This window comes from Gossypium arboreum, chromosome 5 (assembly GCF_025698485.1).
Source record: "Gossypium arboreum isolate Shixiya-1 chromosome 5, ASM2569848v2, whole genome shotgun sequence".
NCBI lineage: Eukaryota > Viridiplantae > Streptophyta > Magnoliopsida > Malvales > Malvaceae > Gossypium > Gossypium arboreum.
The window spans coordinates 89,364,982-89,385,785 of record NC_069074.1 but is presented as its reverse complement, the minus strand read 5'-3'; the positions used below and the strand labels follow the sequence as shown (position 1 = coordinate 89,385,785).

General features: G+C 32.2%; 3 protein-coding genes and 1 non-coding gene across 4 annotated transcripts; all 4 read right to left on the bottom strand.

Moving 5' to 3' along the window:
* Window positions 1-2,875: 2,875 nt before the first annotated feature.
* LOC108450463 (protein translation factor SUI1 homolog 2) lies at window positions 2,876-5,228 on the bottom strand. Its single transcript, XM_017748103.2, has 5 exons — window positions 4,992-5,228; window positions 3,835-3,894; window positions 3,549-3,754; window positions 3,405-3,458; window positions 2,876-3,158 (listed from the first exon to the last, which is right to left on the bottom strand). The coding sequence occupies exons 2-5, from the start codon at window positions 3,869-3,871 to the stop codon at window positions 3,114-3,116; spliced, it is 342 nt and encodes a 113-aa protein (XP_017603592.1). The 5' UTR covers window positions 3,872-3,894; window positions 4,992-5,228; the 3' UTR covers window positions 2,876-3,113.
* A 2,003-nt stretch (window positions 5,229-7,231) lies between these two features.
* On the bottom strand, window positions 7,232-7,303 carry TRNAG-UCC (transfer RNA glycine (anticodon UCC)). The gene has a single exon. It is a non-coding gene; the product is annotated as a tRNA-Gly (tRNA).
* A 2,146-nt stretch (window positions 7,304-9,449) lies between these two features.
* LOC108452216 (putative disease resistance protein RGA3) lies at window positions 9,450-12,681 on the bottom strand. Its single transcript, XM_017749982.2, has one exon. The coding sequence runs from the start codon at window positions 12,505-12,507 to the stop codon at window positions 9,937-9,939; it is 2,571 nt and encodes an 856-aa protein (XP_017605471.1). The 5' UTR covers window positions 12,508-12,681; the 3' UTR covers window positions 9,450-9,936.
* A 2,622-nt stretch (window positions 12,682-15,303) lies between these two features.
* LOC108450413 (protein translation factor SUI1 homolog 2-like) lies at window positions 15,304-17,180 on the bottom strand. Its single transcript, XM_017748025.2, has 5 exons — window positions 16,973-17,180; window positions 16,143-16,224; window positions 15,842-16,047; window positions 15,697-15,750; window positions 15,304-15,592 (listed from the first exon to the last, which is right to left on the bottom strand). The coding sequence occupies exons 2-5, from the start codon at window positions 16,177-16,179 to the stop codon at window positions 15,548-15,550; spliced, it is 342 nt and encodes a 113-aa protein (XP_017603514.1). The 5' UTR covers window positions 16,180-16,224; window positions 16,973-17,180; the 3' UTR covers window positions 15,304-15,547.
* Between the last annotated feature and the right edge of the window lie 3,624 nt (window positions 17,181-20,804).

Here is a 20,804-nt window from a genome sequence, read left to right as displayed (position 1 = left end):
ACGTAATATTTTCATGGACATTTCATGATAATTCATATAACATATCACATCTCATAAACATGATTTGTATAACAATAATAGATTGAATAGGGATATTTACACTTGGAACTTAGGATAGGTGTTTAGGCTAACCTAAGTTCCCTAATAACGCATTGAATTGTGCTTAGAAGCAGCAATTTCAATCACTCACCGGATTACTTTTGATTGAACGTTAAAGGCTAAGTAAACTTCTCTTTGCCGTTTGACTTTCTCATAGAAGCTCCTGATAGATCCAGCATACATGATAAACACATTACACACTAATTAATTATCGTTTTTTTCACATCCAAACCATAGCAAAACCGCAAATCTACACACTCTCTTATCATTACCGAAAATTAATTAGTTTTGCCAAAATAAAATATTCTTTGCCAAGTCTTCGTTTCTAAACCTCGAATTTGTTTTCAAACATCCTAAATACCATTTAATTACATATCTAAGCTTTCAATTTCATCTAATTAGTCAGATTTAACTTTTCCTAAAAATTAAATTCTCCTGAACATTTAAAAGAGGGAAAATGCTTGATTTTCAAAAATTCGTTAACCATCTATTAAATTGAGTTAAATTACCTTATAATTAATTCAAAATGAGTAAAAAAAAATCACTTTGAAATAGTAGATTTACTTGAGATTTCGGGATTCACCATTTTTTAATCCAAGCTTGCTTTAAAAATAATTGGATCTATTAAAATCTCTATACAATTAAGTAAAACTCGAATTAAATTAACAAAATGCTTTGTTTGATCTATTTCTTGGTACAACTACAAAAGTAGTTTTTTTTTTTTTTTGTACAACTTTTTACATTGAGATGAAATACATCATCATTTTTTGTTAAATGTTTTGTATGAAACAAATGAAAAAATAATGATTTACAGAATTACAAGTTTGATTGATGATGGGCTAGAGTCCATGGAGGCATGATCAAGTTTTGTAAAGCGTCCATTAGGATAGGTAGCTTGGATACTCTTACTTAAATTATATTAAAGTATGAATTAGGTAATTTTAGGTTATAAATATGGAATGAAAATTTGTGATAAACATATGTAAACCTCATGGTTTAAAATATATGAAATAAGTCCATAATGTGTTATGTTAATTGGAATTGTTAGTTAAGTAATGCTTTGTAAAATGAAAATATAACATAGACATATTAATTGTCATGGAAGTGTTTTGACATATAAAATTATATTATTAATGTGAAAATATAAATAGTTGACATTGTGGCCACAAATAAGATTTATTAGTGAATTTATGCTTTTAGTCAATATCATGCTAAAATATGAAAACTAATATGTAAAAGATTAAAAAATGAAAATACGACTTTTCACTTTTAAAACTATTATATGAGATGGATATGTCTATATGCTTTATGAACATACAATGAATATGTTCAAAAGGCCTTTATAAATATGAATTTGAACATGAATACATGTGAGCACGTAAAATGCCTTACATGATATGTATGTATGCATATATTAATAACATTGATGAATATTTGTTTATTATAATTGTAAAATGCCTTGGTGGTAGATTTAATAAAATGTTAGGATTAATTGACATGCCAATTAGGGATATAAATTGTCGAAAGTTCTATTGGAGATTTTGCACTTATGTGTGCACTTATGTGTGCTTTATATCGCATTCGGGCATTGCTTTTATGAGCTCCTTGATGTGGTGGAGGAATCTTTGCGATATCTTACTGTTGCTTTTATGAGCTGTGGAGGAATCTTTGTGATAACTTACTGTTTAGCACTTAGGTGCTCATTGATGTGGTGGAGTCCCCTTGGTAACAAGAAGCTTGAAAAGATTACTAGGAGGATCAGATGTTGGGCTACTAAAACTCTTTCATTTGTAGACAAGGTTCAACTTTTGCAATCTGCTATATTTAATTTGCAAAACTTTTGGTATAGATAAATTTACTCCCATCAGAAGTCATTAAAAAAGTGACTCAATTGTGTTTTGCATTCCTTTGAAAGGGGGAAGAAGGACCGGCCAAGGGTGCTAGGGTGAATTGGAAGGGAATTTTGCTATCCTAAAGCTGAAGGTGGATTGTGGATCAAGGATCTCCTTACTTGGAACAAAGCTTGTATGTTGAAGAATTTATGGGTTATTATGGCACAGGCATGTCCCTTGCATATTAAAAGAGGACTATGGGATGCTCAGATGAAGCAAGGACAAAGCCAAGCTTAGAAGAAGTTACTGAAGCTAAGGCGTTTGCTGCTGCAAATAGGAACTTCTCAAGTTATAAAGCTAATAAAGCATGGTTGATGTTTCAACAAGGTGGCATAGGGAAGATCAGCTACTCCCAGACATGCTTTTAACTCTTGGTTAGCCATCCCAAACAAGCTACCAACTAAGGATCGCTAATCTTCATGGAAGCAGTAAGTTAATCCAACATGCATTCTTTGCAGGTCAGAAGCAGGAACAAGAGACCATTTGTTCATAGGGTGTGCTCATGCAAGGCAATTGTGGAGTCTTATTATGCAAACCGGTGACCAAAATCTTATGCACCATACATGGCATGGCCTGACTGAATGGGATGATTAAGCATGAGGGAAGTCATTGTTTTCACTTTTCAACTATAATAAGGTTGGTTTGGATCTCTTAGATCTATGAGCTATGGCAAGAGAGGAATAAGAGTATTCATGGAACTAATCCTAGGCAGGTTGGGATGTTGTTTACTCATATTAGATGGATGGTGCAAACTAGACTAGGTTTATTAGCATCACATAAATCTCATATTCTTCAAAACTTTGCCTGCTTTCAATTCAAAAGAAATCACTCTCAAAATCTCATACAATCAATTATTGAAACAATTTTAAGCTAAAATAACAACATTTGTTTCAACTTTGAATCATAGAGAAACAAGCTTTTCATAGATTTCAAAATCATCCAACAGTACATAATCCAGTGAACTGGAAATCAAAAGAAATACGAGCGGCATATATCGCGATCAAAACAGCATAGAGATGATATAACGGCATAGATATTATTATAGTATATCCTGACCGGGTAGTATATCCAGGTTCGAAACAAGGCACAGAGATTAGCAGAAAACTTTAAGCTTGCTGCAACTTAGAAACCATGGATTTTGATGTTTTCCTTCTTCACAATGCCAGCCTGGTCCAAAAAAACAAAAGACCGTAGAACTTAGGAACTGAAACACCACAATATATTGCTCCAACTCATCATTTTCCTTCATGTCTAAAACCCCTGTCCAAGACATATGCGGAAATGGGCATAGTGATATGAAACTAAACATACTCATGCTAGACATACACCCATAGTCTCGTACCGACACTCACAACTTAGTCCGAGTTACTTTTTGCTTAACATCAACTAATTCCAAGAAGCAATAACAATTACCTGAACAAGGAAGGTGGAGACATTCTTACGCTGGTCACCTTGAAGTTGAATAACCTGAGTGTAAAACCAGAACATAACAAACTTAGACATCAGGTACGAATAACAGATATTATCCATAATCGTTTAAAAGGGTTATACACACACCTGCCCTAATTCTGGGTCCTGAACCACAGTGCCATTGCAGCAAAACTCCTTCTTGAGGTCTTTAAGTATCTTGTTGTAACTGAATTCTTTCTTCAACCCTTGGACAGTCGTCAGGCTTTTCCTACCGTTCCTTTGTTGAACACGGATATGAACATACTCCTTTGCACCAGCACCCGAGTCCTCAGCATTTGCATCAGCAAAGGGATCTAACACAACAAATACAAAAGGCATGTTAAACCTGAAATTAGAACAATTATTAATAGTGCAATGTTAAGGCGAAACATACCAAAGGCAGTAGGAACCTGGACGTCGAGATCAGACATGAAACTTTGTTTATCAAAGAGGCCTGAAAACAGCCCAAACATGTTAAGCAAAAGCGACATCGAATTTGACTTTATGTAACATATTATCATCAAGAACAAGAATTCGTTCACGTAAAATCGAAGAAACACTAATCAGGCAGCCTAAAACCCATTTGGCAACCAAAGCAAAACATGAACGATCAAAGAGGCCTAGCAATAACCCAAATATGTTAAGCCAAACTCCATCAGATTCGACTTTATATAGCATATTGTTATCAAGAATAAGAATAATTTTTCATTCAAAGGCAGCCTAAACACCATTGACAACCAAACCAAAACATGAACTTAGTTGATCAAAGAGGCCTAGCAACAACCCGAATATGTTAAGCCAAACCCCATCAAATTCGGCTTTATATAGCATATTGTTATCAAGAATAAGAATATTTTTTTATTTAAACCAAAGAAACAATAAATGGGGCAGCCTAAATACCATTGACAACCAAACCAAAACATGAACTTAGTTGATCAAAAAGGTCTAACAACAACCCAAACATGTTAAACCAAACCCGCATCGGATTCAAACTTCATATAACATATTACCAACAAGAATTCAAATCATATTTCACCAAAATCGAAGAAACAAAAATCAAGCAACCTAGATACCATTTGGCAATCAAACCAAAGCTGGCATCCATTTCCTTCCATTAACAAGTTAATTAGAACAAAAGCCTTACAAACTCATAAAATGCAAATTCAAACCATAGAAAGATCTAATCATTGTAAAATCGTAACTATAGGCTAAATTGTGAACAAGCAAAGATTCAAACTTCCTAAAATCATTACAATTAATCACAACATCAGATTATAGAATCAACTAACATTTAAAGACCAAAGATTCACTACATTTAAATTAAAATTTTCCAGTTTAACGTAACTACGGAAAAAAAAAGTGATCTTGAATATTAAATTTGTTCTTTTTATTCAGGTAAAGGCATAGAAATTAAGGACATAAAAGGAAATCTTCATCATATAGGCAAAACCCATCATCAGAAAAGTTTAAGATCAAACAAAAGCCAAAAAAAAAAAGTTTTAAAAAGAACACATAATATAAAACTAGACAAGCTGTAGGGTACTGGTTTACCTTATCCAAGAATCCAAAGCCTTTTTAAAGAATTGAAGTTCGGATTATCAACGAAATGACAAAAGAAATTCCTCGGATAAAGTCTGGGAACAGTCGCTGTGCGTTACGAGGGATGGCGGTGTAGGTTTTTTCTTTTTCTTGTTTGGGTGGCGAGGAAATTAAAGGGAAAGGCCTAGAAAATTATTTATTAATTAGAAATTTATTATTTTTCTATTTTTCGGAGGTTGTACGCAACTTGAGGTGATGGGGGTTATTTACACTCGTCAGATTATGAATTTCCTATTGTACTCGCCAGAAATAGCTTGTGATGATTAAAGGGGGACAGTTGGCAATCCATGAGCATGCGTGCAAAACAAATGATATGGAAAATCTGAGGTATAATGTTGAAATTCGACTTTATTTTGACATAAAAGTTAGAATTTTACGAAATAATATGAAGAATGTATGTGTATTAAAGTCAAATTATATTTTATTTTTATTTAAAAATATTTAAATTAATTTATTTATATTAGATCAAAAATAAATTAGTTCTTTTGATAAAATATTCATTTACTTTTACTATTAAAATTAGCCTCTTTACATTAGCATAATATACATATGACACACACAATGTTATGTTTGATTATTTCGTTAATCACATCAATTTTTAACAGTACAAATATATGAATTTTTTAATAAAAAGATTAATTTATTCTTTAATCTAACGTCAGATAATAATTTACCTATTTTTAATAGAAGGATAAAATATAATCGATTATTTTTCATCAAAATTTTACTATTAATTCTTATATTACGAATAATTTGTATATTTAATCTTTATACTAATTAATTATATTAATCATTCCAATTAAAATCAATCATTACAAATATTGAATTAAATAATTTAATTTCAACTAGTTTACTTAATTAACTAGTTAAGCTCACAGATAATTTCACAGGATGAAGGTATATTAAGTTTATTATGCTTGAATATGGTTAACTGTACTTTTCATGTGACATTTTGATAGTACACATGTATGATGTTATTGTCAATAATTATACATAGGTGTTTAAGTTCGCCCATCCTAAAACATGAGTTTTAAATTTTGTTTAATATTATCCATATTTATTAATGATTAACTCAACTTTATCTAGATTAACTCATATTATTATATTTTTAAATATATTATTTTATTTAATATTTAATAATTATTTATATTCATTTCTTTTATTATGCTTTAATGATTTCTTTCTTTCATTAAATTTATAAATAAAATTATTAACATTTTTAAATATTTACATATTTAATTTTTTATATAATATAAATTATATAATATATAAAAAATAACATATTATAAACTTGAAAACAAGTTAAGGTAGAGTTCAAACTTCAAATATCAAAATTAAAGTTTGGTCTATATTTTATCTGAGTCTAATTTTTTGTTTAACTAATAAAACTATCAATTTGAACCTACTAATAACATTATTAGATTATGATACACTCATGATATTGATAAAAATTATATAAAAATATGTTTATTAAAATTTATGCAAAGTTAAAATAAAATTTAGCTAAAATAATAACATTGAATGTTAACATTATAATATTTTTCAGGCCGCGCCTGTGCCTAGAAAATGGGCATAATTTTTTTATTCGACCTGATCCGGCTCATGAACAACTCTAACTAACACTTTGACCTTTATAAATAAGTGATAATTTCTTCATTATATCCATTAAAAATTTAGTTTTAGGGTGGTTTGGATGGGTGGTGGGTACACTGCGGTGCGTTTAACTTACTTTTTGTCTTACGCTATAATATCTAATCTCATAGGCACCATTGTTTTTACACTAATCACAAACAAAAATGCACCGTCCATCAAATTCATCATTAATCTTATATTAATTAGAGGATGTTCACATAGCTCACTTAAATACTATTATCATTAAAAAAAAAGTTTAGTACTATTTCAATTTAAAAAGTTAATATTAGTCTGATATGTGGTAGGGTTCCAAGCTTAATTATGCAATCATTTTTTAAGAGAATTCCCATAGAAAAATATATCTCGGATTCACCTTTACCTATTGATTACCTATTAAGAATATGTCTCAAAGTTTTCATAAAATACAATTTTTCCAACATTAACATCCCTAATTTTGGTAGGCAAATGGCCCTCATGTTTTAATCCAACAAACACTCAGCAGTTACCACTTGCATTCCATAGGAAAAAGGAAGGGAAATTGCTTGAAATGAAAAATTAATTGCGTTTGCCGGGAGTCGAACCCGGGTCTATTGCTTGGAAGGCAATTATCCTAACCGTTGGACTACAAACGCTTGGTGATAATTGTGAAGTGATTTTAAATTTTAATATTCCAAAAAGCTTCCAATGTAGATTGCTAAAACCATCTCTCCACTCCCTCTCAATTCTACATGAACTCATCAATCTAATATTGAAAAGTTATTTAAAAATAAAATAAAAGATAAAATACTAAAAATTAAAAATATTATCTTAAAGATAAAATACTAGAATATTAAAACATCATCCTAATGAAAAATAAAATTATTTATTTTACAAATAAATCTAAAATAACAGTTCTCAAAATAAATCATTATCCATCAACTCATTTTCGACTCAAAACTTTGATGACAGCTCACATTTTCGATTTTTGTACTTTCTTAGTTTGCTTTTGCACCTAATCAAAAATAAAATAATAATAGCAACATCTCATTAAAAATTATAAACATTAAGCATGATAAACATGTAAATTAGGTGTATTATCACATTTTTAATATTATTTATCAATTATTATTTTATAAACTTTTCATAATATTAAATTAAATTAAATTAAACTATAAATCGAGTAATTTATGTACAATTAATGATGTACAAGTAATTTTAAGAGTATTAAACAATTGTTTTTGGTGAATTACAGGAAGGCAAAGCCCTAACAACATTGTGACTCGAACCCAATCTACACCTGCAGCGGTGAGCACCCTGACCATTAGATCAGCATACGAGGTTCGAGTATTAAACAATTTAAAAACATAATTGAGTGAAATATATGATTAATTGTAAAACTATTATTGAATTAGTCAAATATATTAATGTATTTGTAATGGTGTACAAGTGATTTAGGAGTATTTATCAATTGTAGATTTCTCTAATTACAAATTGAATCAGATAATTACCTACAATTACCTATGGTCCCTCCCTAACTCTTCAATAGGAGGATAAATGCGCTTTAGCGTTCTCGAATCCACGTCCTCCTGTATAGACAATAATATCGATAGCAATGAAACTAAGACTCAATCGACTACAAATATATATATTAATTTCAAACTTAATTACGTTGTTTTGATTTACAAATTTTATTATCGTTGTTTTTCTTTCCCACGATATTCCACTTTTTATGTTCTAAATGTGTTGATGAAATGTATTTGCAATAATTTTTCTTTCAATAAAATATATAAGATAATATTTTAAAGCCATAATAATTTTGAAGATCACTATTAAGGCTTCACTACAACATCTAATTATTATTAGGGTAAATTATATGATAGGTTATTTTAAAATAGTATCATTCTTATTTTGGTCACTTTAAATTTTTTTGTCCATTTAATTACTCTAATTAAGATAATTTCTCAAATTAATCATTGCCATTAAAAATTATATTAATCTACTAACTTATTGTTGACGCGACAATTTTTTATGTTTGTAACTTATTGTTGACGCGGCAATTTTTTATGTTTGGCTAGAGTTAGGGACTTCTCTATAATTAGTCCATAACACTTTTTTTTTTTTGCAACATGAAGATTTCAATTATGTCATCATCAACATTTGAATCCTTTTTTATAAGCTTGAATATATACCAAAAGGGGTGAATTGGTATTTTAAAATTCTTTGCAATTACTTTTCTAAATAATCAGGGAAGGAAAGAGAAGCTTAGACAAATTGATTTATAGTAGTTCGATCCAATTGCCTACCTTCACACCTTGGTATACATCATACCTCAACTAAGGGTTTACCAATTCACTATATTTGAATTATTTCCTTTTTAGAGAAAGTATAACATTTACAATCTCTATCTTTTTCATGCCAATTTTATCTAAATAACCCAAAAAATTAATTATTTACAAGAATGACACAGGCTCAAAATAATCACTCAAATGGCCTGAATTGGACAATAAAATTAGGTTATGGACACCAGATGGCCGGCACCCATTTAAAATCTAACACAATCATTGTCTGATGATTGTGTCAAATATTAAAAAAATATTTTTTTGAGTTACGGGCACCAGATCACTGGCACCCATGTATTTTTTTTTATAAATTGTATGATATTGGTACTCATTTTATATTAGTGTTAAAAAAAATTTAATTATGGTGATCAAATGACCGACACGACTTTTGAGGAATAAAAGAATATTTTTAAAAATTTACATATAAAGTGATTCCAACCATGCAGTGGCCGGCACTCAATTTTTTTTTTCATTAGATAAAAAAGCACAGTTTATTTAACGTGTTCTCTGTCTTATTTTCTTTTGTCTTCCTTAAAGCTCATAAACCAAGTTGAGGTAAACAAACAAAACAAATGGCAACTTCGGTTTTTTTTTTTTTTTTTTTTAAGCTTGAGGTATTTGAGTTTATTCATTGTGCAGCAACATGTTGCAATACGTTGAATGTTGCAATTTAACTTATCCAATGGAGTCTTGCACCAACAATCAACCCCTTCCACAATAGGCTATCAAGGTCTACACACCCTAAACAGCACGGGCTGTACGCCAACTCAGAAGAAACAAGCCAGCTTGCCGAACTACATGCGCAGCAGTCGGGGTAATGATGTTTCCATATGGCCACATTAGAAATCTTGGATCATATTGTAATACAATATATATATATATATATGCGAGCAATTTTGGATGTGAGAAAACAAGAGACATCCATCAATTTACCACATGCCTCAATCTTAATCCTTAATAACAACGTTTTGGATGTGAGCAATTTTGTGCCAATCTTCACCCCCATTTTGTCTGTATCTTTTGCTCAACTGCGGGCATTCGTGAATTGCCAATTCTCTAAGGTTGGTGAGGCGGTCTATTCCCTCTACTGGAGCTGACAAATTAAAGCAATACTCAATCTCAAGTTTATGAAGAGAAGTGAGATTCAGTAGCCACGCTGGTAGAACGGACAATTCTGGACACCAACTAATTCGTAATTGCTGCAAAGTGGAAGAAGATCCTTGAAGAAGCAATTGTGGCAAATCTCTTAAGGCATATAATTCATAGAGTTCGAAAGTTTTAAGGCTCAACTGAAGGTCTCTATCTTCTTCCTCTTTTGGTTCCATTTCTAAATTGATTTTGTCGCAAAAAATTATTTCAAGGTGTTCTAACTTGGTTAGGAATTTTAGGCTCCGTGGCAATGAGACAAGTCTACTACAGCCTTTCAAGACAAGTGTTCGAAGTGACTTCAGATACTGCATTCCTTCAGGTAAACATTCTAATTCGAAACACCTATGCAACTTCAAGTATTGAAGAGAAGTCCAACATCCTGCTCGTATTTCTTTCAAATGCTCAGCTTTAATGGTTATTTCTAGATGTCTAAGCTCAATCAACCTTTGCACACTTTCAGGCAACTGCTTCAAACGAGTACCTCGCAAATTTAACGATTGCAAGCTGCGAAGCTTATCGAAAGAATTCGGAAGTTCCTGTATACCCTTGCATTGGACCAACTCAAGGTCTCGTAAGTGCTTCAAGGTGCAAATGGAATTCGGTAAAGCCGTCAATGGTGAATTCCTTAATTCTAGTGCCCTTAGATACTTGAAATTGGAGACACAAAGATTTATAAGAGATTTATCAACAATCTTTGATCTCCTTGAAACATCTTGGATGATTACTGTTCGAACACTTTTCATTTCCTCCAAAACACGTGGAACTTCAACCAATTTCTCATCACATAATAATAAATGTCGAACATTTTCATCAGCCATTTCTGTTTCGGAATTCACTGTTTTACACTCTTTTTGAGACACATCCAATGCAAGATCATGTACCAGATCATGCATTTTGAAGGTAAAATTCAAGCAAAAATCCTCCTCCTTTTGGATGAGGCACCTTGACAGTAATTCATTCAAATATCGTTTGCCAACATCCTCCCACTCTTGATTTTGCCTTGGATGCTCAAGGAATCCATTTGCCATCCAAAGACGGATGACTTGGTCACTATAATAGATCTGATCCTTTTTGTACAAGGACAAAAAAGCAAGACAGCGTTGCAAATGAGATGGCAAATGATTATAACTCAACTTTAACACTGGTAAAATATCATTTTCATGTTGCTCAAGTCTCCATATTTCACTCTCTCTTATATAGATCCAATCAGATTCATCAGTTTTCTGAAATAACAGGCTTCCCAATGTTCTTACTGCCAAAGGAACTCCTTTGCATTTTTTCACAATCTCCTCCCCAATTCTAATGAGATTTGGATAATATGTCTCATCACCATCATTAAAAGCCCATTTCGTAAACAATATCAAACAGTCTTCAAGAGGGAGACCTTTCAATATATAAGAGGGAATCGAACTCATTAGTGAGGCCACCTTCAAACTCCGAGTGGTGACAATGATTTTGCTGGGAGAAAATCCATCCGTTGATCTCAACAAATTTCTTAACTCAACCCATTTTGCTTGATTTTCATTCCACACATCATCCAAGACGAGCAAGAACTTCTTATCATTCAAATGGCTTCTCAAACAAGATTGCAAGGCTTCAAGTGTTAAATCATCACAATTTTCTTCTTTATTTATAGAATGAATAATCAGCTTGAGCAATCTAGAAAGATCAAATTCCTCAGAAACACAGATCCATATCTTCAAAGGAAAAAGGCTAGTAACTCGATCATCATTGTATACCAATTGCGCAAGCGTGGTTTTCCCTAAACCCCCAAGTCCAACAATGGGAACGACAGGTACACTTCGTTGCTCACTTGGTTTCATCAACATGTTAATGATGTTCTCTTTATCCTCATCTCTACCAATAACATCAGAAGAATCCACAAAAGAGATAGTCTCTCTGCGAAAAACATGTCGGTTGTCGCTACACTGTCTTAGATCAAAGCTGTTCCATTCAGTGGCAAGTTCGCCTAGCCTCCGATTGATGGCTTTGATTTTATGAGCCATTTTTAAAGACAATGAAAGAGGCAAACAATTACAACAGGAAGCTAAAAACCGCACCTTTGAGCTATTGGTATTGCAATGATTGATGGAGTCCTGTTTGCGGAGAGTTTCACACTTGAAATCGTCAATAACGTCCTCAGCATCGTAAAAGATGTCTCTGAGCTTCCACATACAGAGGCGCAGCTTTTCATTTCGGTGCTGTTGCCGCTCAGCATCCAAGAGCACAGCTTTAATGCTGATCATGGTGTCCTTCAGCTTTTTCAGATCGGTTTGGACAGTAAACGCCAAGAAAACTTCGTCTACGGTGAGAGCGGCAATTTTCTCGACAACCCTTTCTGCAATACCAAACAGAAACGTTTCCGCCATAATTGAGGTCTAAGAGCAAAGCTTGAATGATTGAGGGAAAGGAAGGCAAATGAATGATTGAGGCATTCAATAATGATTTTCTTTTTGTTCTTTTCTTAAACAAATATATCGAAGTAGCCTTTGACTAAATTTTGTGGTTGTGGATCAGCCAAACATCTGCACTTGATAGTTGACTAGGCTGGAACTTAACTATGCTGTGTTGATAATTTAAAAATATATGGATTAAAAATATTATATAGATTAAATTCATAAATTATACATGGTAATATATTTAAATATTTCCATAGTTAAGTGTTTGTTTTGGATTGATAAAAGTTTTTTTTTTTGGGTGAAATGGGAAATGTTATATAAAATTTAATAATATCAAATGCCTCATATTAGATCATCAAAATAAAAATGAAATGTGGGAGCGTATTTGAGTTTGTTGAAAGTTGAAATTTTCAAGTTTATTGTTTTAACCTTCAAAATTAATATACAAGTATTTTAGTGAATATAGTTTTCTCTTTTTTGAAAATGGGACTAGTTTTTCTAAAACTTATGTCTTAATCTGCTAGCTCTAAGATATAATTCGGAAAAAGAAAAATCCTTAAAATCTTAGAGGAAAAAAAGTAAATACTTTTACCGCTACAGAACTCCTAACAAAAAAAAAAAAAACAGAATTAGTGTTTCAACCAACATTTTCAAATCTAAATAAATAGAAATTTTAAATCTATACATTTTATATAAGTGTACGTTATTGTCTTAGTTGAATCGAACACTTGACATCCTACACCTTGGGCATTAGTGGTTCGAAAGTTTGCATGCCATCAATTAAAATTTAATTAGAAAAAAAAATTTGTTTTATAGGTAGGTAATATAAACTTATTCTAAGAGTAGTCACGAACTCTATATATAAATTGTAAAATATACATAAAAATATTAAAAAATAAATAAATCTAACTCATAAAATTCATATGAATCATAAAATAGACATAAAAAAATATTAGAATAAATAAATAAATCCGCTCATAAAGTTTATAATAAGAATAATATTTTGCCTTATTGTCACTCGCTTTGTTCATTAAATACTAATCCTTCAAGAACCATGATTACTTTTAATATTATCATTTCTAATATTTGAATTAAAATTTTCTTTTAAAATACAATATGTCTTATCATTACATTTAATATATTATTTTCAGAACCTTGTGTAATGACCTAATAGTTAAGGATGTTCACTGCCTCAAGTGTGGCTTGGATTTGAGTTGCGCTAGTTATGTTAGTTGTTCAGGTTTTACCCTATTTTTGTAACTCACCAAAAAAAATATGTTACTTTCATCTTTAATACTAGTATGGGCGAATCTAAAATGGGTTTGAGTCAATCTTTTGTAAATATGAACTAACTTTGGCAAAAACTTAAACCCATGTTTTGAGTCGGACTTAAACAAATATAAAATATATTAATATTAGACTTAGACTTGACCTAATTTATGAGCAATTTAGAACTTATAATTTGAACCACACCAAACATAGAGAACCATATATGATATTTACCACATTGATCATCCTATCGCGACCAAACCCTGGGCAAACTCACCATTATTTCTTGTCTTTGTTGCTTAGACTTGACAAACAAATGGCCATAGTTGTGTCCGCGCAACATGGACAAGGACATGGGATATGGGTTGGATTTGATGAATGTAGATACAAGTTTTTGGTTATTAATATTTTTGTCAATTGTTGTATCAGAAAATATCATCTGTTGTAGAATCACTCCATGTTAAGAAGATTGTGAAACTAAGCTTAAGTAAGTTGGCAAGACTATTAGATTTGCTCCATTAGTAGGATGTCTTGGAAAGTAAGGCTTAAAAGGCTCATATATGGATACTGTTAAGAATATTATTTCTTAACGAGTACAAGTGTTTTTTTTCCCTCTCTTTCTTCAATAATTAAACCGTGCACTTGCACTTAAGTTTGTGAGTAACACTCTTTGTATCTATACCCAGTATTTGTATCAAAATTTGATTTTAATCCAAACGTTAGTATGATTCGCATTGAATTTCTTATTTTTTAGGGTCAATTTGTGGAATACAAATTTAAAAGTTAGAATTTGTGGAATACATTTGAAATTTGGTCCTTATACTTATTTTCAAGAATTCAATCTCTAGTTTTCAGATTTAAAAATATAAGTACAATTATTAACACTGTTAAAAAATTTTAAATAACAAATGCGTATGTTATGCATAAATTGTTTTAAATCAAATTTTAACTATGATTCTACTACTATGTTTAAATTTAAAACTTCCTGTCTATACTTTACTTTAATTTGACATAATTTAATTCATGTATTTTTATATCATTAATTAATCTAAATAGTTGACACTCTCCATTATTTAAGTTAAAATGCTAAGGTTAATTTTCTTGTGTGTTAAAATCGAACTATTTGATTAAATTATATCAAATTAATATATAAAACTAAATCCCATATATAAACATAGTAGAGGGATCAAATATGTAACTTATTATTATTCTGGCTAAAAGACTAAATATAGAAGAATTACACACCAGATACGAGAGAAACTTTTGCTCAATATGTTAAGCAAAATAGTTGAAGATAGCATCCATTTGAATTGACTGTAACAATGGTCAAAACTGAAACCCAACATTATATGGTAGGGTAGATAACATTCATCTTTCTTTTTGTATTCTAAAATCAAATTCAAAAGTCTAAACTGTTAGATTACCATATAATCCATACCTGTCATCCAATATCCAACAGGAGAAAATCTTCAAAGAAAAAGAAAAAACTAACACTGATTCGATCTCAAGACTTTGACAACTATTTATGTATAATATGCAACGGTTATCATTGTCATTCAACATCACATATAGCTTAAAGAGTTGACAGCACAAGAAACATAGGATGCAATATATCAGAGTATCAGACTAACATTATAGATAATATGACACCACCTAAATAACTAATACTTCATCGGGTAGCTCTTCCGGCTTAGAAGATGATAGACCTTTTAAGTCTCCTGGAAACTCTCGTAGCCGAGACTTAAAAACCGTGGATTTTGATGCTATCCTTCTTCACAATACCAGCCTGTCCATAAAACGAAAGAGATTGGTTGCTAAGAACTCAAACAACTACGTCGAATCTTCTAGGCAGTTCTAAGAAGATTTAAACCGAAGCATAATGGCAATTACCTGAACAAGGAAAGTGGAGACGTTCTTCCTCTGATCTCCTTGAAGTTGAATAACCTACAAATAAACCAAGTAGATAATAAAATTAACAACGGAGAGGGAAGACAAAGGCGGCTGAGGTCGCTTTCTTAGGAGGTTAAACACAAACCTTTCCTAATTCTGGGTCCTGGACAACGGTGCCATTGCAACAAAATTCTTTCTTGAGGTCCTTGAGAATTTTGTTATAGCTAAATTCTTTCTTCAATCCCTGAACAGTGGTCAGGCTTTTCCTACCGTTCCGCTGCTGAATACGAATGTGAACGTATTCCTTGGCACCAGCACCAGCGTCTTCAGCATTTGCATCAGCAAACGGATCTAGCAGCATACAGTTGATGATAAGTTTGAATTTCCATGCTAAAGGCAAGTTAATACAAGGAGATAAGAGATAAATATGAGGGAGAAACGAGTACCAAAGGCAGTAGGAATCTGGATGTCAAGATCAGACATGAAACTTAGCGGATAGAAACAGCCGAACAACTAGAACACTCAGACCTACATTGCAAGGCCGAATATTCATCAGTAATTTCCTTTCAGTGGATCAAATACAGGTTTCTTCTTCGTTCTCATTATCTCTAAAATAAACATTTTATGACAGAGAAAACAGATATCGATAAAAAAGGAAAGGTTCTGTCTGATAACCCCTAACCCTTTTCGCCTTTTTGCTATTTGGCCCTTAGTTCACCATTCAATTTTTTCTTCTTCAGAAAAAGAATTTCATCAAAGGGTGCCTAAACAAGGATAAAGTAACATAGAACCACACATAGATTTTCACTTTAATGCATAGCTATGAACTCGTTGCTGCGTTTTCAAGAAAAGGCACTCATTATACAGATCTAATGGATATCTGCAGTTTTATCCTAAAAGAATTTAAGGACACCCATGCTAAAAGGAATAATTTTTAAAACAAGAAGACGAGATTCAAATAAAGATTATAAATTAAAATTTAAAAAAAACCAAAAAAAGTTCTAAAATTTGTTTTTCGTTAAGGAAATATATATACATAGATTAAATAAATTATACCCTAAAGCTAACACCATGAATAGTAATAATAGTTTCGAAGAAGCCAAAAAACTTTAGCTAACTACAAAATTTCCAAATTATACTAAAGATCAACATGAAACAAAATTAAAAACCAATCCAACAAAAACAAGAACCGAAGATGATTTAAACAATCGAAGTAACCAATTGCAATTTTTTAATATTTAAAAAAAAAAGAACAAAAGAAAAGGTTAAAACATACCTGATCTGTAAAATTGGGGTATCGGGTAATCGCGGAATCGAATTAAGAAACCCTAAATTGATGATCGAAGTCTGAGCTATGTAAGTTCTCTCTCTCTCTCTTGCTGAAATTTGAAGGTTTGGTTTGGGAGAGAGAATCTTTAGGTTTTCGGATATGGTTGGGCACCGAAAGCGAGTGAGTTAATTAGCGCGTAAGCTCCTTTATTTTAGCTGATATCAACTTGGATGGTAACGTGTACGGTCATTCAAATGGGTTAAAATTATTTTTAGGGTTAATGCATTTTTTGGTCTGAATTTGGTAATTGTTGTTAAATTGGGTCTTAAACCTTTTTTTTTGTTCAAGTTAGTCCATGAGGTAATTGTTCTCGTATTAGGATCTGAATTTTTTTCATTTTCCAAGTTAATTTCTGAACTTACCAGTTGTTATCACACTGGGGGCCTAAACTTCTTTTCGGTCTAACATTTTTTCATGGAAAATTCAGGGACTAATTTGGGCCAAAAAAGTTTAAGACTTAATGGGAGAACAATTGTCAAGTTCAGAGATTAACTTGAAAAAATAGTTAAGATTGTAAAGTTTTGATATCATATTGGATGAAAAAGTTCAAGTCATAGTGTGAAAATAATTGTCAAAACCCCAAATAGTGCATTGATCTTGATTTTCTTTTTGCGGGTAAACAATGTAAAATTCATAACGAATGGACCAAAAGAGTAAGGGCAAAGCCAAAAAATTAATTTAAGGAGTCAAAATTAAATTATAATTTTTATAATAGTAAAAATATAATTTTATTATTTTATTAGCTTATATTTTTATAATTTTAAATTAAAATTCTATATTTTTAAGTGGGTAAAATATAATATTATCTTTATTAATTTAAAGGGAAAATTTTCCATTTTACCCCTACCTACGCCCCAGGGCAAGTCCCCTCTCTAAGAAAGCAAGAAACAAAATAGCTCCTCAGTGCAAAACACAAAACCAAGAGCCGAGAGCTAAAGGGGCCAAGGGCGGTCAAAGTAGGGAGCCTTCCAAAGCAGCAGTCACAAGGAAGATATCTTGAGCCCAACAATGAATTGAAAAGTGACTCTCTAGTGAAGACTTTTCTGTTGCACGCCAGAAAATCTTTGGAATGAAAAAAAGACAAGAGACATAACCATAAGTGATTTGGGTTTGAGCCATGTCCTAAAGGATTCAACCATGAGCACGGGCGTCATGCAGTTGGTTAAAGCTAAATCCTCCCTGTAATGCTAGTCTGTCAATCTGAAGGAGGTAAGTAGAATAAGGGCAGCATAAACGGGCAAAAGGAGCAGAATGCATGGAGCTTCGAAAGGATGCGATCCCTAGGTTGGGGTTACTAAGAAAGTTCTTACAGGCTAACAAAAGAGCCTATAGTAAGAACTAATGCTAATGGAGGGTTTTGGTTGGGTTGAAGATTGATGGTTGGAAAGGCCACAACGTTTAGAAGTTTAAGATAATTTACGACGCTTTTTAGGAGCTTTTTGATTGCTCATCACTTTTTCCTTCATTTCTAGCCTTGAATTCGTTGCATTCTTAATTTTCAGTAAGCTCCTCAATCCTAATGGCTTTCCTTTAAGGGTTTTTTCCCATTTAAATGTAACAAGAAGATGAAATTGAGGGTTGGGTGCGGGTGGAGAATCAGATGTTTCTCAGGTTAGATTATCCATGGTGGGTGAAATGGGTTTAGGAGAATGATTTTCTTATTTCCATGGGCTTCAATTTTGGTCTTTTTACTCTACTCAAGCAGTTATAAGAAGCATAGTTGCATATTGGGTCTTTTACTAAATTTGATAGGCTCAAAACTAGTGGCCCTCATTATGAATCATGGTTTGCTACTTTAGAGAATTAAAGGATTGGCTCATAAAAAATCCCTTTTGGGTTTTAGGATAGCAAAGGACTATAGGAGTCTCGGTAATTTAAGATTTAGTTTAATATTGCTTCTTAAAAGTGGTCGAGGGTATAAAATGGCATTTGTGCATGTACAATTATAATTCCTAATGGCGAGGCATGATTTTTACTTGGTATTTTAACCAGGTTCTATGTTAGAATGACGAGATTTTGTGGAACTATGATCTATTAAGTGTGTATTTTTTTAACAATCGACATGCATGTGTGTTGGTCGAGCTACATCATAAAGGTCTTATGGAAATTCTGAAATATTGCTCTTTTTATATGAGCAGAACTATGGAAAAAGAATATAACAAGTGTATGGTTGAATGCCTAGTTTGCGGTACACATAAAGAAACCCTAGTGTTGGCATTTGGGTAACTCAGTGGATAGAAGAGACCGATAGTTCAACTTATCTATCTCCTTGGGAATGATGTGTTATAATACTAAGGCAAATACGGAAGCACTAGAATGAGATTTGCTTTGGAAATGAATAGGTTAATCCTTATACAATGATTCAATGGATTAATTATCATGAGCTTCAAATTTCCGTGACTTATCACACCTATCTTAGAAATAAGGTTTGATTTTTAGAAAACTCAAATCCAATTGAATCCATACCGGACAGAACTTCCCTTGTTGGGTTTCAGTCATTTCAAGCTCCTCTAGTGTTAATTGGAGTGACTATTCTCACTAGCAATATATCCAAAGTCTTTGGAGTGGCGACAATAGTAACAAGAGGAGTTACTTCACCATTAATAACGGGGGTCACACTTCTGGCTGGCAGTCGAAGGCATTTTCCTCTTTTAGTACTACCGTATGTTTTGGTCAAGCTAGATAATTTGAGAATTATTAAGGCTACCATCATTACTAAAGATAGAAAAGGGAGGAAACGCTAGGTATGAGGAAATCGGTCCATTGAACGTTAGAGTTGTTGCAGTTGTATATTTCTCATTTCTTATAGGCATCTTTCATTGTGTTTGTTGAATGGGGTATACATCGAAGCCTGATAAATTGGCTCATCGAGCAGCTGCGGCACATACGTTTATTACCTGACATTAACCTTGGTAACCTTATTTTTTTATCAATGTATATAAAAGTAACAACTTTTAGAGAATTTTTTTGTAAAAAATTTCGTTAAACCACACTAATAAATTGCAACCATGACACATTAGCCAATTGAATGAAGACAATGAAAAGCCCAAACCCCACCATTTCTCAATGGGACTTCCTTCCTCACAGGATAGTTAATAGTTAACTTGAGTTTCCGAAATTGGGGTTCTTTGAGTTTCCAACATTCGCTAACTTGAGTTTCGTGAACCGTGAACGTTACAGCTCTTCCGGCATGGGTTTTCTATTCCTCATGGGTACTAACTTAAGCGTTTCGTTTGTGCAGGAAAACTAGATTTTGGATGGGAACATTTGAAATGACAGAAGATAGCCATTTGAGATTTCCATTTTCCCTTTTCCAGGTTTGAAAATGCAATAGGGAGTAAAGATGTGTTTCAACTACAGGGAGACATGAGTGGCATGCCTTTCAAGAAAGTGTTGGTGTAACTCTTCACCTATTCAGATACTTCTAATTTGGCTAATACCAAAAGAAAATGTTGAAGTTCGTGGACATGTATAATTTAGCACTTCTTTCCCATATGCAATAAGTGTTAATTTTTGTATGCCATACATGTATCTGTTGTCTAAAACTGACTTGCTTATCTTTTTAGTGATGAATCCATAAATAATCTTGGTTAGTCATTTTATTGTCAAAGGATAAAGATAGTTGCATGAAAATGTAGTGTCATGGGTTGTAACATGACATATGGTCATTACCTTGTGGCTTTAGTTTTGTTTGTCATTGATATTGATTGCTGATTATCATTATCATGATCAATGCCGAAGCGACCACAATAACAACCATAAATTGCCACTCTTTAAG

Bases quoted from the DNA above. Each gene is read 5' to 3' on its own strand.
- LOC108450463 (XM_017748103.2), bottom strand. From the start codon at position 3,871: ATGTCTGATCTCGACGTCCAGGTTCCTACTGCCTTTG. The intron at 3,459-3,548 runs GTGTGTGTATAA...TTTTACACTCAG, and splicing joins AGGACCCAGAATTAGGGCAG to GTTATTCAACTTCAAGGTGA. The intron at 3,159-3,404 runs GTAATTGTTATT...TTTTTGGACCAG, and splicing joins TCTCCACCTTCCTTGTTCAG to GCTGGCATTGTGAAGAAGGA.
- LOC108452216 (XM_017749982.2), bottom strand. From the start codon at position 12,507: ATGGCGGAAACGTTTCTGTTTGGTATTGCAGAAAGGGTTGTCGAGAAA.
- LOC108450413 (XM_017748025.2), bottom strand. From the start codon at position 16,179: ATGTCTGATCTTGACATCCAGATTCCTACTGCCTTTG. The intron at 16,048-16,142 runs GTACTCGTTTCT...GTATGCTGCTAG, and splicing joins CCAGATTCCTACTGCCTTTG to ATCCGTTTGCTGATGCAAAT. The intron at 15,593-15,696 runs GTAATTGCCATT...TTTTATGGACAG, and splicing joins TCTCCACTTTCCTTGTTCAG to GCTGGTATTGTGAAGAAGGA.